At 37.0% G+C, this 17,029-nt stretch overlaps 4 protein-coding genes across 5 annotated transcripts in view; 2 read left to right on the forward strand and 2 right to left on the reverse strand.

Moving 5' to 3' along the window:
- tmem91 (transmembrane protein 91) overlaps nt 1-2,374 on the forward strand; it is a 20,253-nt gene extending 17,879 nt beyond the window's left edge. The window contains exon 4 of the mRNA XM_079466101.1: nt 101-2,374. Within this exon, the coding sequence (XP_079322227.1) occupies nt 101-256 (156 nt within the window). The 3' untranslated portion in view covers nt 257-2,374. The remainder of the gene's footprint in view (nt 1-100) is intronic.
- Nucleotides 426-5,204, reverse strand: exosc5 (exosome component 5). Its single transcript, XM_079466102.1, has 6 exons — nt 4,641-5,204; nt 4,378-4,491; nt 3,778-3,899; nt 3,469-3,609; nt 3,290-3,379; nt 426-3,160 (listed from the first exon to the last, which is right to left on the reverse strand). The coding sequence occupies exons 1-6, from the start codon at nt 4,732-4,734 to the stop codon at nt 3,065-3,067; spliced, it is 657 nt and encodes a 218-aa protein (XP_079322228.1). The 5' UTR covers nt 4,735-5,204; the 3' UTR covers nt 426-3,064.
- Nucleotides 5,039-10,700, forward strand: bckdha (branched chain keto acid dehydrogenase E1 subunit alpha). Its single transcript, XM_079466100.1, has 8 exons — nt 5,039-5,215; nt 5,862-6,035; nt 6,161-6,247; nt 6,344-6,452; nt 7,027-7,188; nt 7,281-7,487; nt 7,562-7,703; nt 8,606-10,700. The coding sequence occupies exons 1-8, from the start codon at nt 5,102-5,104 to the stop codon at nt 8,946-8,948; spliced, it is 1,338 nt and encodes a 445-aa protein (XP_079322226.1). The 5' UTR covers nt 5,039-5,101; the 3' UTR covers nt 8,949-10,700.
- A 2,372-nt stretch (nt 10,701-13,072) lies between these two features.
- The window catches only part of b3gat1a (beta-1,3-glucuronyltransferase 1 (glucuronosyltransferase P) a), a 63,324-nt gene continuing 59,367 nt past the window's right edge, over nt 13,073-17,029 (reverse strand). Inside the window, exons 8-9 of one of the 2 annotated variants that reach the window (XR_013787174.1) lie at nt 16,844-16,899; nt 15,808-16,757 (exon numbers count right to left, since the gene is read on the reverse strand). The gene's annotated coding sequence lies outside the window, so the exon portion shown is untranslated. Of the gene's footprint in view, nt 16,900-17,029 lie in introns of both variants that reach the window. The other variant, XM_079465361.1, reaches the window with a different exon arrangement.

Consider the following 17,029-nt stretch of genomic DNA (forward strand, 5'->3'; position numbering starts at 1 on the left):
TAGGTCTTACTGATGGGACTGTGGGGGTTCATAAAACTGAGTTGAGACAGCAGAGGTCCATCACCTACAGTGATTGTTCACTTTTCTCTCTCCTCTCCAGACAAACAAAGCGTCGGCGCAGGGAGACTTCCAGGGTGCCAGTGCCGCGTCTCGGCAGGCTCTGTGGCTCTCTATCCTCTCAATTGTTTTCGGGATCATCACTTACATCTGTGCTGTCGCTGCCCTTATCTCCTATCTGTCTGGGAAACCTCCTTAAAGACAAATGCCTCATTATTCTCTCTCATTTACTGCAGCAAAACACCTCCCTGTATCATAGTCACACAAACTGCTGCTCTTTACATACATACAGTACACTCAATACACCTGCACATGTAATTAATACTGTACAGGCATTCAACAAAGACCACATCTTATTTATACTCTCTGCAAGTTCATGGCAGTCAAAACTTTATTTACAACACAAGATGTACAGCAATAGAACAAGATGCAGCCAATAACAATGTGATTTGTATTGTAATTTTGCTGAAAGCTTTGGGTCAAAACATACAGTATCATCGTAATCATTGTAACATGCACAGAAGAGAGAGAGATTTGTAATCTGTATCTTCAGTCGTGTATGAGTAAGCAGGGTAGAGAGCAACTGAGGCCCAAGGGTTTGTTTGAAAAGATCATGACAAGGACAGCAATATCTGGACATCACGGCAGACTTCGCTGCAAAACACCAGGACAATCCCCCCTGAGACATGTGACTCTGAGCAAACTGGGTCAGTTTCTACTGCAACTCTAAGACTAAACTAAAGATAACTAAATCGAAGATACCGCAGTATATCATAATTCATTTGATATTGAAAATCAGACACTAAACATGAGGTTGCAATACAGTGTATGCAGGGTCCAAAAATTACTTTAGTCAAATCTGAGTAGAAATATTCAATATTGATAATGTATACATATTACAAGTTACATTTATTATTTTATGATAGTTTGATCCTTGCAAATAGAAGCTATGCAATGGATTTAAATCAAAGAAATGCAAACTGTAAAGAAAATATCCTGTACGTCATCATTTTGTCTCCAATTCCAAAAAGTATACTTATACTTTTCACATCGAACCCAAACCTAAAAATATGAAGGAACAAATCAAGCTTGAGCTGTTTGTCACAGAAAAAGCTAAATGTAGCCAGTAATAATATTTAAAGAGTCTCTTTTGTCTCTCACCATAGTGACAAAAAGTTGGTTTCGGAACCAGTATGTACATGAGAATTACAGATCTGTTTAAACACACATGCACAGGTATATACGCACACTCATACAGCAATTTCTGTTATGCATAATATATATGGCATTGCAACTTTCACCATGAATCATGACATTATAAAAACCTCTCTTGCTTTATAAATGTAGACACTCCATCTCCCCATCATCTAACTAAGCTAAATGGAGATATTAAACACCTCAGGTGGCTCGGCTAAAACAACTTTCAAATCTGAACTAGTCATAATTAATATTCCTACTGAACTACAAAGCAAATTACATGTTTTGCATATGTCATATTCCCTGAGGTGAAAGGATCATGTAAATTAAAATCTAAAGCGTATGTGCTTACTCATAGAGTCACTGACTTAAGCTGCATGTGTGATTGAGGGCGTGCGGTAGATGTCATGAACAATGGATGTTCCATACACAATGGAAAAGGGAATTCTGGGATATTGACCAAAAACGTCTGTTTATTCATTTGATTGGTAATTAAATATTCACACAACAGACCTGACGTAACGGCGTAAAACCTGTGTAAACTTACACTCACAATAGGATTCTCTAAACTAAAACGCTACATATTTCAATGGCAAACAAATCAATATCATATCAAGTCCCAGAATTTGGACAATTTTCAAGAAATATTCAAATGCCAACTGATTTCCACTACAATCAGAAAATAACAGTATTTCATTTAAAGGTTGACACGTGCCCTGTTCCAAAAAGATTAAAACTAAAAAACAGCAGTCAACTGTCTTGGCAGGTGTTCTCCGAGCTCCCTGCAGTTCAAAATTGGGTCATATAATAGTAGGAGATTGTGTTACTTCTACAAGATGTCCCATCGTGCAGAGGCGAGCAGTTGCACACCCTCTCTGCTGAATCACTATGGCCTCTGTGATATCAGATTTGAAGAGGAATCATCACAAACAGCTACACAGAGTACAAGTGCTGGAGTTTATTCTCAGTTATATGGAAGAGATGATAAAGAAAAGATGGTTCTGCCTTCCTTCCTCTACATTTTTCTTGTGTAAATGTGTATGTAAATTTCCCAGATTCCTATTACGAAATAAAATGCACTTAATTGAAGGCTTAATTTTCTTTTGCTTTCGAGAACATTTGCTGTTGCATTGTTTTTGTGTTTCTTTGGGAAAAAAAGTCTACACGCTCTAATGATACTCATTACAAGGCTCATCTCTAGAGGAAAGAAATGAAAGATCAAGCACAACTTCACTGAACAGCAATTAATGGTAATACATGTTAATGTACTATGTAATTTTCTCAAAGAAGCAGCTTACGCAACCTAATAAAAAAAATTCATCACTTCAGTTCCATTTGTTTTATAATGATGGTTCCCACAAGTGTTTTAAACTCCTATCGTACGTACCGTACAAGCATGTGCTTTTATGTCACACAACAAACAGCAGCTTTATTATTCATATTCAACAACTCCCTCCTGATATTCATCGATTCAATAACTTGATGCCAAAATCCACAACACCTCATGTTCAACTTTTTTTTCAGCAGGGCAAACAAAACAAACTGTTGCACCGAACACAAATATTATGCAAATTAAAACAGCACGAGTTTCAGAATGCATAGAACTGATTGACGACTTGGAATTAAGGAATTAATCTGAGATGAAAAATAAAGCCTTGTGGGTGAAACCATGTGGGCAAGGTCATAACAAATACTGTTAAACACATACATTATGCATAAGCAAAATTGATTGGAGCCACATAAAAATAAATCAAAAAATGTTATAATAAGCAAAGGAATGACAATGCACACTCAAAGTAATAAGCATGTTTTATTTTATCTTTGAATACCGCCGTTTGACAGAATCTCTGTAAAACTGGAAGATCTGTTCAGAAGCTTTTTGACTGATCGCTATGCACTGCTGCAGCTGTACAGAGAGAAAACAAGATAATTTCTATGAAAAATGTTTGTGCGTTAAAAACATATATACAGGTAACAATGTTTCAATGTCATAAATAAATCATAAAGCAGAAAGAAACTCTTCACGTTAACTTACCTCTTTGATTGAAAATGAACCTGTAGTTGTTGACATCAAAACATTGTGTTCGACGCTATCAATAGCAAACGTTAACAACGCTCGACTTTCCTGAGGACACAAAACACTCAGAATAAAGACCACGGTCACAAACTGTATGTTTGTGCTAGTTGTAAGTGGGAACGTGAAGTGTGGATTACCTTCTCCTGTCGAGTCGTTGGATCTGTGATGATCTGACCCTCTTTGCCAATGGCACAGGTCACGCCACAAAAAAGGTAGCTCATGGGCAGCCCGGCATCAATCAGAGCCATACAAGCAGCATTCAGACAGCACGATAACAGCTAAATGTTTGATAAGGATACATACTACAAAGGACAAACAGGAAACTGGAAAGTGGTAACGTTTAATTCAACTTTGTCTGACTAGATAAATATATTATGAACACACAGGTGAGTTAAGTACTGGAAAAATACAAATCTTCAAAATGTTTTTGCTGGTGGTCAGGATACAGAACCATCATCATGGATGACCTGCAGGATCAGAGTGAGAGAAGACCGGGGGTGAAGAGTCAACAGAAGAGCTGCCTCACAGGTCTCTCGTACACACTGTTCTCTCGCACGCTCTCGAACACCTAACACAACAAGAGTTTAAGAAGATCATGGGAAACATTACCTGTACCTGTCTGACATCTGATGGTAAGAACTGGAGAATGCAAGTCTAATATGAATGACACTGCTTCAAGTGCATTTGGCCGCTGATAAATGGGGTGTTTACAAAAAGTCATTACTAAATTGAAATTCACTTCTCCTTAACAACACCTGACGTGATCATTAATCACTTTAACAGTCTGGGCAGTTACTCATTTTTCACATCTGTCTAAACACTTTACTGGTAAACTGAACCGATAATTGCTGTTGTTTTAAAGAAAGTGGCTGAAATGTAATGGCTTCATGAAACGTACAGTTTTAATACATTTTAAAGGGGCACCACTGGGAAAACGTGCAACAAGTTTAACACTCATAAAGTTTTTTACTCATAAACAAATGCACAAATTATTCAGATTATGAATATATACAGAACGACTTTCAAATGATTCTGTGATCACATACTTGGAAGCCCTACTTTAGGCTGGATAAGAACCTCCACTGTTGCACGGTCATAGATTTCCTTGCTCACTTTAACCTCAGCTGGTCCATAAACTCCCGCAAGGATACTTGTATCCCCTGAAAGTGTATTTACAAGATCTTCAAATTGATACAGCTTTAAATCCATCAATCAAATAACTACATGCTGTGGCTCTGGAGGCAGCCATTCCAGAAAATTTTGAGATGAAGACACACCCCTCTGGAGAACTGATGCAGATAACGGTTACCTTGAACAAACGTGGACGATCCGTCAGGTCTGGATAATAAACTCTGCTCGTTTCCATATTCTCTTAAAAATGGACAACTCTTATCTAACTCCATGGTGGTAGCTCAGTCACACACTGCTTGTCGCACTCGAGACGCGTTTTCGGCGCACGATTATGACGTGGAACTAGTTGTTTACGGTTGTTGAGGACATACGCACTCTAGTGGTAGTATTACGGTAAAACGCGTGACCGCACAAAAACGCCTAGTGCACGTTATTTAAAACGATTTTTAAGTCTCTGTTTAGGTAATACAAAAGCACGTATTCTCCAAATATGTAACTACTTTTCCTGACATAAGACTTCAAATTTAAGTATATTACATGTTTCTGTTGTGTGACTTTGTCCAGCAGGTGGCGCGCTGTAGAGGATTTACACAGATTAGGAACAGAGTCGAGAAAGTCGTGAGATATATTGACGTAAAGATGGCGGCTGCTAGATGTGTAAAGAAGTTATACGGTGTCGGGCTTAATGCAATTCGTCAAAATGCTGCTTTGAAGGCCACAACGGTCCTCCAGCAAAGGACATTCCGGGTCAATGTAAGCTTTAAACGCACTGCAGTTGCATTAAGTCGTAAGGCGTGGATTTATGGCTAGCAAAGCTAGCCAATGAGATGTATGGAGTTGCGCGAGCTTCAAAACATTAGCTTTTATTTGGCTTGCTTGTTATGTATAAAATCAGCAATACTTCTTTGTTAAGCAGCATAATCGTGCTCTTAAAATACCGTTAATGTATTTTGAAAAATCTTAGTAATGTTAATGTAATGCTTTCATTTGTAAACCTATATACTGCTGGATGACATAGAAATGTGCTTACCATTTATGGTAACATGTACGTCATACTTGAGTTAGATTTATTGGTTCATTTAATCTAGTATGTTATTATGGGATAGATTTGCTTTGCTATGTTATGGATAACCTTCACAAGACTGTAGATTTACACTGACAGCCGATTGGCTGATTCCGGGGGTGTGGACCAAAATTCAGTAAAGCTCTCAGTCGCCGTGTGTCATTTTTATACCTTTTAGATTGAATTATGTAGAATTAAGCATATAAAGTGTGTAATATATTTTGACATTGATCATTTCATTCATGTACAGATCTATTTATCATAGCTCTTTGCATCCACACTTTGCCTCAAACATGTCAGTTGCTAAGATTTTGTAAAATATCTTTCTCTCTCCAGGCAGCTCTATTCCAGGAGTCTGATTCTTCAGCAGATAAGCCTCAGTTTCCTGGGGCCTCAGCTGAGTTTATTGATCACCTTGAGTTTATCCAGCCCAATGTGATCGCAGGAATCCCTATCTATCGAGTGATGGACAGACAGGGCCAGATCATTAACCCTTCAGAGGATCCTCAGGTATGGAGAGCATGAATGTACACAAGTGACACCAAATCCTGATATAATTTATCATTATTGGTCTGTTTATAAAATCATGTTGTTATGGCTTTTGCTCTAAAGATATTTTGTAAAATGTCTTTCAGCTTCCAAAAGAGATGGTTTTAAATTTCTATCAAAAGATGACACTTCTCAACACAATGGACCGGATTCTTTACGAGTCTCAGAGGCAGGTAAGAGACACAATAGTCAGACTTTATTTCAGTGTCGCACTTGATTATTATGTGACTAGAATGAAAAAATAAATCTTGGTGTTATTTGTGATCTAGGGGCGTATCTCATTCTACATGACCAATTATGGTGAGGAGGGCACACATATTGGCAGCGCTGCAGCTCTTGACCCACAGGATTTGGTGTTTGGCCAATATCGAGAAGCTGGTGAGAATATTTACAACCTGGAGACACAGATCATCCAAAATATTGGACGTGGCATAAAAATGCTCAGAGAATGATTTTTTTACGAATATATTGAAGCATCTGTTTATATTTTACTAAACCCTCGTTTTTAGAGTCTAAACATAAAAAATGTCTGTCTATGAACACATTTTCTATTTTAAAAAAGTGAAATAAACTTTGTTATGAATGTAACCAAAAAAGGATGCAGTTTTTTGGAGATGACAAACTTTGTAGGATTTCTGTGAAAAATCATGAAACAATAACACCTTATTAATGGAGAAGGAATGCTACTTTATAGAACATAAAATAGTTACTTTATTTTATGAATATGTAGCGTTATGGATGTGACAATCATGAAAATGGCACTTACCTGACTATATGCACAAAAAATTAAAGATCTAACATGGCTATTTGAACCACCAAATGTTAATATCTGTGCTGTTACCATAGTTAAAACCAGTAATTTTGTCACGGTAAGGTTGACATTTTCATGGATTTTTTTTCTCTGAATATTACAGAGCAGTTTTATCCATATCTCCATTTATTCTGTGTTTAGGTGTATTGATGTACAGGGGCTTTCCTCTGGATCTGTTCATGGCTCAGTGCTATGCCAATGCTGATGACCTGCACAAGGGCCGGCAGATGCCTGTTCACTACGGCAGCAAAGACCTAAATTTTGTCTCCATCTCTTCACCACTTGCCACTCAACTCCCACAAGGTAAGAAGTTACAGTCTGTATGCACTTATAAAGTCTGTATGTGTATCCTTGTTTGATCATGTCTGTACTTTGATCTAATATGGCTCTTGCAGCGGCCGGGGCAGCATACGCTGTGAAAAGGGAGAACTCAAACCGAATTGTGATCTGTTACTTCGGAGAGGGGGCAGCCAGTGAGGGAGACGCTCACGCCGGATTTAATTTCTCTGCCACCCTTGAGTGTCCGCTCATATTCTTCTGCCGCAACAATGGTTACGCCATCTCCACACCCACCCATGAGCAGTACAGAGGGGATGGAATCGGTAAGTAGTTCTTATTGTGATAGGTTCTTGTTGCATTTGCTTTACATTTGCTTTATTTATTTTTTTGCCTGTAGCTGCTCGAGGTCCAGGATATGGACTCATGTCGATCCGTGTGGATGGTAATGATGTTTTTGCTGTGTACAATGCAACGAAGGAGGCGCGACGTCGAGCAGTGGCCGAAAACCAGCCTTTCCTTATTGAAGCCATGACCTACAGGTATAGTTTTATAGTTCTCACTAAAGGCACATGATTTCAGTATAGAAAGGTGTAAGATTAAACAAACTGAAGGCCTGTTTTACACCCCTTATACAGATGGAAAGCATAGTATCAAACACTTTTTGTTATGAAAGAGCTTGACCTTTTTCATTTGAAATTTGGGATAAAAGTTGTCACAAGTTCACAAAATTAAACAAAAAAATTATATTATTATATAAACACATACTGTGTTCTTATTTATTAGTAAATTTACAAAAAAAGAAAAACATTGTGGTCTCTTAATTTGTTTCTGCGGCTGTAAAATCTATTGCTGTTGTTGATTTGAGACTTGGGTTGGACCTATGCCCAAGACTTTATATAAGACTTTATTCACACTCAGCGTCACACTTTTGAAAACGTCTGCTCAGCACAAACCACACTAAAATGCACAGTCAACCTGTTTATGACTGGGGTCTGTATGAGTATAGGCTTTTATGAAGCATCATAAAATAATGGAGCTACTCAACCATTGTTTGTGCTTGATACAATGAATCTCTTGGGCGTAATACAGGATACACATGAAGTGACGAGGCACACAAACAACACTTACTATTAAGTAATTCTGACTGAATTCTGTTGATGTAAGCAGTTTATGGCTAAACTTTATATATTTCCATTTGTATGTGAATATGGTTATTATTAGATTTTATGACAATCAAGTTTCCGGTCATTCCTAATGGCCCACTCCCAGTAATCATTTCATGTTTATGACCATTATCAAAGCAAACACTCAATCCAGTAACCCAAATTATTTTCTTTTTAGAGCCACAGCTTAGTTGTTTAGTAGACATGCTTATTATTCGTATGATTTTTTCCATCTATTGCAAAATGAGCAAAGATTTAATATCTGTTGCATCCTGCAGGATCGGACATCACAGCACTAGCGATGATAGCTCTGCCTACCGCTCGGTTGATGAGGTGAACTATTGGGATAAGCAGGACCACCCCATCTCGCGCCTGCGACACTACATGACCGCCAAAAACTGGTGGGGGGAGGAAGACGAGCGGGCGTGGAGGAAACAATCCCGCAAACTCGTCATAGAGGCCTTTGAGAAAGCTGAGAAACGACTGAAGCCCAACCTCAACCTGCTCTTCACTGACGTCTACTGCGAGATGACCCCTCATTTAGCCAAGCAGAATGAAGCCATGTGGAGACACGTGCAGCAGTATAAAGAGCATTACCCACTTGATCTCTATGAGAAATAATCCCTGGATTTTCAAAGGGTCAATAGACCCAAATAGGAAGTGTCTGCACGTGTGAATTTTTTCGTTCAGTTTCTGAAATTTAGGTCGGGTTAGAAAGCACAGATGGATGTATCTGTTTTTCATGTTCTACTCTCATGTTTGCAGCTAGAGAGCTCTCCACTTTTATTTTGTGCCTTGAGATGCAAATAAGTGTGAAAATCAGTAGAAGATCCTATACACAGGTACTGATGTAGTTAACATTTCCATAGTAGTCCTTTCATAAAGTTTAACTGTATTGACAGTGTTATTAACATGGTTGTCACACCTTCTCTTTTTGATTTAAATCAGGATAACATTCATTCCTGTGCAATCCTTCAATAATCTCGTCATATTCTGAAGACGTTTATTACTTTTTCAGTATCTTTGCAACGTGGGCCTTCAAAACACTGTATATCACTAGTATTCATGTCTCAGTTTTCCACAAGTAATAATACAAATTCTTAAAGGTGATCTGATTGGAAAAATGGTTTTGAAATATACATTTCATAATGTAGGTCAGATTTTCCACTCTAGATTAAGCTTTAAAACTAGATGCACAATGTTGGACTGACCAGGGGTTAGAAATGTTTGCTGTCCTTTTGTAATAATTTTCCTCCCTTAGACGATATAGAAAAACTGTAGCTCTCATTCTTTGGTAATAATGAACAAACTGTTACTGTGTGAGACCCACTCAACTGTTACATGACATCAGGATTGTTGTGTTTGAGACTCATTCTTTAGGGGTTTGTAAATTGTATTTTAAACAATAAAAATGCTCATTAAATGTAATTACTTATGTCAGTGAAGTGCTTACTGTACGCAGCCAGAGCTAATAAAATGGAATATGGGTATGGTCCTTGTTTAATAGATACCACAGAGGGTTTATATATGTAATAACTGTTGTCAGCTGAAGCATTGTGCTAGCTAATGGAGTTCAGTATGTGCATTATAAATGAGGGCTGAGCGGTGGTGAAAGCTACAAAAAATGACTTCCTTCTGAAAACTGTAACAAAGATAATGTGTGGTATTTTTATAAACCATGATGCATACATTGAATGAGAATTAAATGGATTGTTGAAATGGGATGTGTCTTGTGAAAAGATAAAATAGAGCCTAAAAAGACTATTTTCAAGTTATGGGTAAAATATGACTTGATTTTTCTTTTAAAATTCACCCATTAACGTTTTCTCTATATGTTGCAGTATAACTGTAAGTCACGAAAATGATTAGTAAACCCCCTGACTTGGACTTCAATTTTTAAGTCATTTGTGACAATACTGCAATAACGTCATTTCATGTGCTATTTTTGTCCTGTGGGGGGTGCAATGATATCTCTTTTTGTTCCTGTTTTTATGTTAGGTTCACCATACAACCATTTGTACCTGTCTGGCTCAGATAATTCATCGGATTTCATATAAAAGAGATTCCATTTTTACCCTGCATACATTTTTGGTATCCTAAATTAAATTGTGAGAACAATTCAAATGGTTTTACAGTTCATAGTCAGCTATTACAGATTTCAAAGTACTGTTTTTTGTGTTATTGTTTTTTGTCATTTGGGCTTACAAAATTAAGATAAAAATCTTATTTTGATGAATTGATGTAAAAACACTAGCAAAATAAGTTGAAATGACTTTAAGAGATAATTTGGTTTTACAAATTTTCCCATGTCAAGTGTGAATCAGGCATCTCTTAATAAAACGCAGTTGGCCAGTTTAAATCAACAGTTTTATCAAAATGCACGTCTACATATTTTTTTAGTGTGGCTGAAGTGAAATTTGCTCAGCTGTTTTCGCAGTTTACATAGAGAGCTCTCTGACGTGTTCTGACAAGTTGACAAAAGAACGGGCTTTTGTCACTTTAAATGTAATACAATTTGAGCTATCAATAATCCGTCGCATTAGAATTATGAGGTTCCATCTGACATTTTGGTCAAAATTGAGTTATTCACATATTCTAATTTATTTACATTAACTTATAATTGTTTTTTAATGTGTACATTTGGCCCTCCAATAGCATCTGTCTGCAAACGAGATGCACTGTCAGACACATGCACTCTCAGCAGCGCATGCGCACTCGTCACATGCACGCTCTAACGTATTTCACCAGGTGAACTGTAAGATTCTATTAATAAAATGTAAAGGTTACTGCTTTTTAAGAGTACCGTAGGTATTTATTATAATTATAGCTGAAATACATTGCTGAACATCTACACTAATAATGAAAATACATTACTAAATAAAACCTTTTCTGTACACACATATACATAAATGACTCCTACAATAAACAGGTGCTTGTTAATCAATGGTTTAATGATAAAGTTTTATTATGTAGACATACTATATATATATATATATATATATATATATATAAAGAGCAGGACGACTCACGTCTGTTTTTGCAAAATTGAGGCTTCCATATCAGCTTTCAATGCATATGTGGCATTGTGAAAAGATTTAACATAAAATCATAACACAAAACAAAAAATGGACAACCCTGTTCAATTTTGTACTCGACAAAAGACTCTAAGATGCATTTTGTACATTCTCTAAAAATGTTTGCATGTCCTGCATAAAAACAAACATCAGAGGCTCTACACTATCATGTTCTATGAAATGTGTACTGAAGAACTGTTCCAAGGCCTCTGCAGCCTCATCATCCTCCATGCACATTATAAGTGGAAGCTGAACTGAGCCAAGAAGATCCAAGTAAGAAGGTCCAAGTAAAGTTGTTTACAAATGTGTCTGCTGCAGCTCGGTCGGTATACGCCATAATTGAAAATATTACAACAAAGAATGGCCTTCTCAGCTGCAACTCTTGCTTCATCACAACAGGGCGCAAAGTTTTGTCGGGGCACGGACGGTTTTCTCGCGTGCATAGACGTCACGATGTTCATGAATGAGTGTAAAATGCCCACTCACGTTGCTGTCCGATTAATTACAGTGGGCACTTGTGCACAACATTTTGTATAAGTTAACTTCCGTTTGAGACTTTTTTTATGTTGCTCTGTCAGACATGCGCACATAAACAAAACCGGGAGAAAATGTGCAAAAACGACCTCTGCCAAGCGGGTTTTGCTAACGCCGTTAGCTTTGACCGATAAATAAAATAAACCAGTTCTACGCGTTTACATGACCTTACTTGTTATCATCTTATTAAGCATAATCGGAGTAAGACTGTGCATGTAAACGCACTCATTACTCTTGTCAAGCAAAGCAGCTCAAAGCCTCAAACTACAGTAGGCCCTATGATTTGTTTTAGGTTTTGGTCAGGAGTTTAAAAAAATATATTTACAGACATAACACTAGTAGCCAGCAGCGCTACCTTCCTAATTCACATGTTTAAATACAACCCATAATGCCATTAACGCTTTAAATATTATCTTATTAAGACCTACAGGCCAATTAGTCAACATATTTCAATAATAAACATGATCATGTTATTTCAGCCATAATCATCTCTAGAAAGTAATTTTTCCTGTCCCCGCACCTTCTGTGGAAAAAAATTAAGGCCAGATTACAGAAACTGCTTCTGTCTAAACCAATGGAAATTTAAGACCCACCTTATCTTGAACATTTACAAAAAAATGGCATGATGAGAGTATGGCAGATTTCATCACATGTCACAACAACAGCTTGGGCCTGTCTGTTAGAAACAGTCAGCTGCCTGATGTTTTGTGAAGCAACAGCTTTTGTGAATGTTTCCTGGGCCATCCAATGTTCTTTGGTGTCTTGAAGGCATGTGGTATAACAAAATGGATTGTTTCGTTTGGTGGTTATTGACTCTTTCACCAGTATTTAAAACAAAAGAACATAACATCCATTCAGAAGGTTGTCAGAAGAACAAACACATATCAAAGCCTTTTCACATTGGGGATTATAACCCAATTATTAAAATAATAATTCTCTGCCCGAAAATATTTACTAATTTAAACAAAACATGACTGTTGAACTGTAACACGTTGTATTGAAGTACTAGCATGATCAGATACCAGCAGATGTTGGTTAAATGTTTAGATCTGTAAAAATGATTTAATGTTTGATTGGTCACTTTATGAAGTATGGTATGTAGGTACATATATCTAATAAATCACAGCACTCTTTTTTCAAAGACATTTATTTTCTGTTTCATTCTGAGATGATCTGTGGAACAAAAAAAAACATTTACAGGAGTAACGTGCAGAAATGTTTCGTCTTGCAAGTAGAAAAGAAAATGAAGGTGAGTGTTCAGGTCAAATATAGGCTACTCATTTCAGCCAATACACTTTGTGGGCAATGTGGAAAATCTGCTAACCTTTAGAAAAATGCGCAACCAAACAAGTGTGGCATGAATCTTTGCATGTGTTTTTAATGTTTTTGAGCTCTATATCAGAAAACACGGTCTTGATATCTGAACGCCTTGGCTGCAGGTCAGCAACAACTGTTTTTGTCAACAATTTTCTAATAATCTGCATGTTTATCTGCATTTTAGTCCATGAATCAAGTCCTAGTTCAGATGTAATATCTGAATACAACAGTGAATCTGTGCTGTCTATGTATCGAAACAGATGCAGGCATTTCAGTCAAATCTGAGTTCACTTTCATAAGAAAAGATAATGTAAATAAATACATAAATATATCGAGAATAAATACACAAACCTCGTACAACAGCTGTTTTTCTTTAACAATACATTAAGTGGGCTTTGTAACAGCATTCGACACAAACAAATGCAGCTGTTAACAACTTGTTTTTTCAAGGCTTATTTTCAAAAAACCAAAAAATTCACATGTGAACAGCCTGTTTCAGCATTCCTCTCAAGAAAATAACAGGTGACATCATCTACTTTCAGTGTACATGCACTTGTCGGCTTTCAGTGTGAATTTGGACGTGAAAGAAAGGATGAATAGTGTTTTTATTGGATTTAAAGGTAAAACATTCATTAGGATCCTTAGTATTACTGCTGCTAATTTGTGATTTTCCATAAATCATTATTATTAGGCATCCTTTATGTTTGTCACTGGGTTTTGCATTGTATTTAATCATTTAAAAAGTACAGCTTTTCTTTTTTCATTTCCTAAAAAATGGAAATACAAGGTTTTGGAAAAACAGCAATGATATGCTTGTTGTTTCCCCTCAAAAATTAGTTTGCTCTTGCCATATAACAATTTATGACAGTGAACAAAAAAAGACCATTAAACTATCATAGCAGTTCATTATACAACTAGTTTACGACAGCTAAGATTTCCAAAGGCATGTTATATGCCATATCAGTTGTCCATCCTGCTACTTTTGCTTTCAGAATATAGTGAATTGACAACAGAACCTCGTTGAATCTCACACATGCAGTAACATATTGAGCTGAGAATGCTTTTCATTCATAGGAAAAACAACAGCTACACGTTTGGAGAGACACAGGGACGAATAAATAATGTTATTTTCATTTTGAGGTGAACTATTTATTTACTTCAGAGAGATTTCTGCATGAAAGACAAAGATGGCAAGGAAGTTGACCCCCATGACCTCTGACTCAAATGAATGCTATTACAATCATCTCCAGAAACATGGTTACATTTTATACCCCAATAATGTCCTCATCTTTTATGGTGTTCATAACTTGCTAATTACACAAAAACCCTGAAATAAAGAAATGCTTCAAACACGAGTCTTCCATTTTAATGATGCTCTCCCTCTATCCATCCCCGTCCTTCATTAGCCTGCATGTATTGTGTGGTTGCTCAGAAGGACTCTGTGAGCTGAAGAGGCTTTTGAAACGCAGTAGGGATGTGGTACTTTGTTAGCCGCAGATAAGAGCTCAGAGCAGTGTGTTATGTGCGCATTTAAAAAAAAGACTTTGACTCTCACAAACTTCAGAAATTACAAAGAAACGAATTTTGCCGAAACGTCCTAAAGCAACAATCCATCACATCCCACAAGGAGTAAGCTGTATCTTCAAAGTTTGAAAAGTTATATTCCATTAAACATGTGCTATGCACCCTAAGCCTCACCACTGATTGATGAAGTAATTATGGGCTGTTAAAGTGACAGTACAAGAATTACTTACTCTTTGAAATCTCACCGTTCAGCCACCCAAGCCACAATACAATTCTGAATATAAAGAACATTTGTGCTTGACCATGTGTTTCATACGCTGTTTATGTGTAGCCTCTAATACAGCAAAAGTGACATCTACCCGTAAATGTGTAGGGAGTATCATTGTCTGATGTATGAAACAGCTGAAGGGCTTTTTATCCTCTTATTACTTTCGTTTGTTCATTTATTTTGAAATGCTTTCTGTCTGTTGTGTGCTCAGGATTAGGGATTCTCAGAATACTTTCCATGACATTGTTTTATACAGTGTTTACAGTATGTTGAGTATAGTTACATTAAGAAATAGTTCAGCCAAAATAAAAAATATCTGTCATCTTTTATTTAACCTCATGTTGTTAAAAACCTGTTTATGACTCCTCTATATGAAACACAAAAGATATTGTATGGACAAAAAAGTGGTTTTGTGTCCATATAATAGAAGTAAATAGGGGACCATGTTGTTCGGTTACCAATATTCTTCCAAATATCTTCTTTTGTGCTCTAGAGAAGAAAGTTTACCGTTTGGAATGACACGAGGATGAATAAATTATTCAACGATTTTCATTTTTGGGTGAACTTTCCCATTCACAACCAAATCTTTCAGGCCAGATTTTTCAGTTTGTTTTCATGCCAGATTTATAATCAAACTACCACAGCTTAATATGTTTGCCCGTGCAGTTTTAGTGATGTTCCACAAGATACCCAGAACATGTGGCCTCTTGATTTTGTGGTATAGGAAAATAGCTATGTTTTATGAAACCAGACTTTATGTGTTCTGACTGTCTCAATATTAGCTTTATTGGTAAAGCAACATCTCAGTAAGACCCTCTGCAGATTTAAAGCCCACAGCTTGGGTTTGACATATACTTCAGCTGAGTATTTACTGAGGCGAGCTCTGAGCAGCTCTCTAAGGCAAACCCATTTAATACTGAACATACTTGTGAAAATACCCTCATTCTGAAATACCAAACCCTTCACCACCATTCTGTCTCCTTTGGCGTTAACGTAAGTGCAAAGTTGAATGTGTTATATGTGGATGTTGTTGTAAATTATGTTTGTTTCATACTTTACACTTAGGTACAAATACAGTAGTTACATTGTTTGTTCAGTTGAATGCTAGATCACTTTATTTTGAAGTCTATGATTGTTCATCTTTAAGTTATATTTACAATGCGTGTCCCCATAGGAACACAGGACAAGTGCTATTCATTTAATTAACGTCTTAGACAAACGTTACAACTTTGTGATATCGAAGTCCAGTATAGCAGCCAGCCTTGGTAAATGGTATAATGGTTTAATACCGCCGAGTGAAGCTGAATTTGACTTGAGGCAAAAATCTGAAGATCAGTAGTGCTGTGCTAGCAAGACGGTAATGTAAACAACAAAACATAAACTTAAAAATACACTTGTAAAAAAGAAATCATTCCCTTCTTTGTGTTCAAATATCAGTCTTGTAGAAGTAAAGGAACGTAAATGTCTCTTAAACGGATCAACGTTCACTGTTGACTCCGTGTCAAGTGCCGGCTCAGCCTGTTAAACCTGTTCACGAGACTGCTGTCACCATTTTTCACAGCTCTTCCTGATGCAGAGTTCTCCTAGACGGAGGAAGATCCAGTTCTCAGATTTCTAACACTATCAATATATTCCACAATTTCCCTTCCGTCCGTATGTGTCTAGCACCCCCTGGCGCTGAGGTTTGTTCTGACAAAATACTGATCATGTTGCCTTTAAAAAAAACGTATCTGTGCTTTAGAATATGAGGTCCATATCGAGCTTGTTAAATTGTGGTTTACAGGAAAAGCTTTACTAACTGTTCAAGGTGGTAAAGACGCTCTGACATCTGCTTTGGGTCTTGCAGTAACCATCTCTGAAACACAAAGATAATTATTCTTTGACACATCTGTACAGAGTTTTGTTAGACAGAGTAAGGCAAGGACAGATGTAATTTAAACACATGGCCTCATGTCCTACGACGAACCCATGTTATCTTGTTGACA

Source organism: Barbatula barbatula (genome assembly GCF_947034865.1).
Source record: "Barbatula barbatula genome assembly, chromosome: 10".
Lineage (NCBI taxonomy): Eukaryota > Metazoa > Chordata > Actinopteri > Cypriniformes > Nemacheilidae > Barbatula > Barbatula barbatula.

Coding starts and splice junctions, on each gene's coding strand:
- bckdha (XM_079466100.1), top strand. CDS start 5,102: ATGGCGGCTGCTAGATGTGTAAAGAAGTTATACGGTGTCGGGCTTAAT. Junction 7,189..7,280: donor TGCCACTCAACTCCCACAAG/GTAAGAAGTTAC, acceptor TGGCTCTTGCAG/CGGCCGGGGCAGCATACGCT. Junction 7,488..7,561: donor GTACAGAGGGGATGGAATCG/GTAAGTAGTTCT, acceptor TTTTGCCTGTAG/CTGCTCGAGGTCCAGGATAT.
- exosc5 (XM_079466102.1), bottom strand. CDS start 4,734: ATGGAGTTAGATAAGAGTTGTCCATTTTTAAGAGAATATGGAAACGAG. Junction 3,900..4,377: donor GCCTAAAGTAGGGCTTCCAA/GTATGTGATCAC, acceptor TTGTTGTGTTAG/GTGTTCGAGAGCGTGCGAGA. Junction 3,380..3,468: donor CAACGACTCGACAGGAGAAG/GTAATCCACACT, acceptor TTGTGTCCTCAG/GAAAGTCGAGCGTTGTTAAC.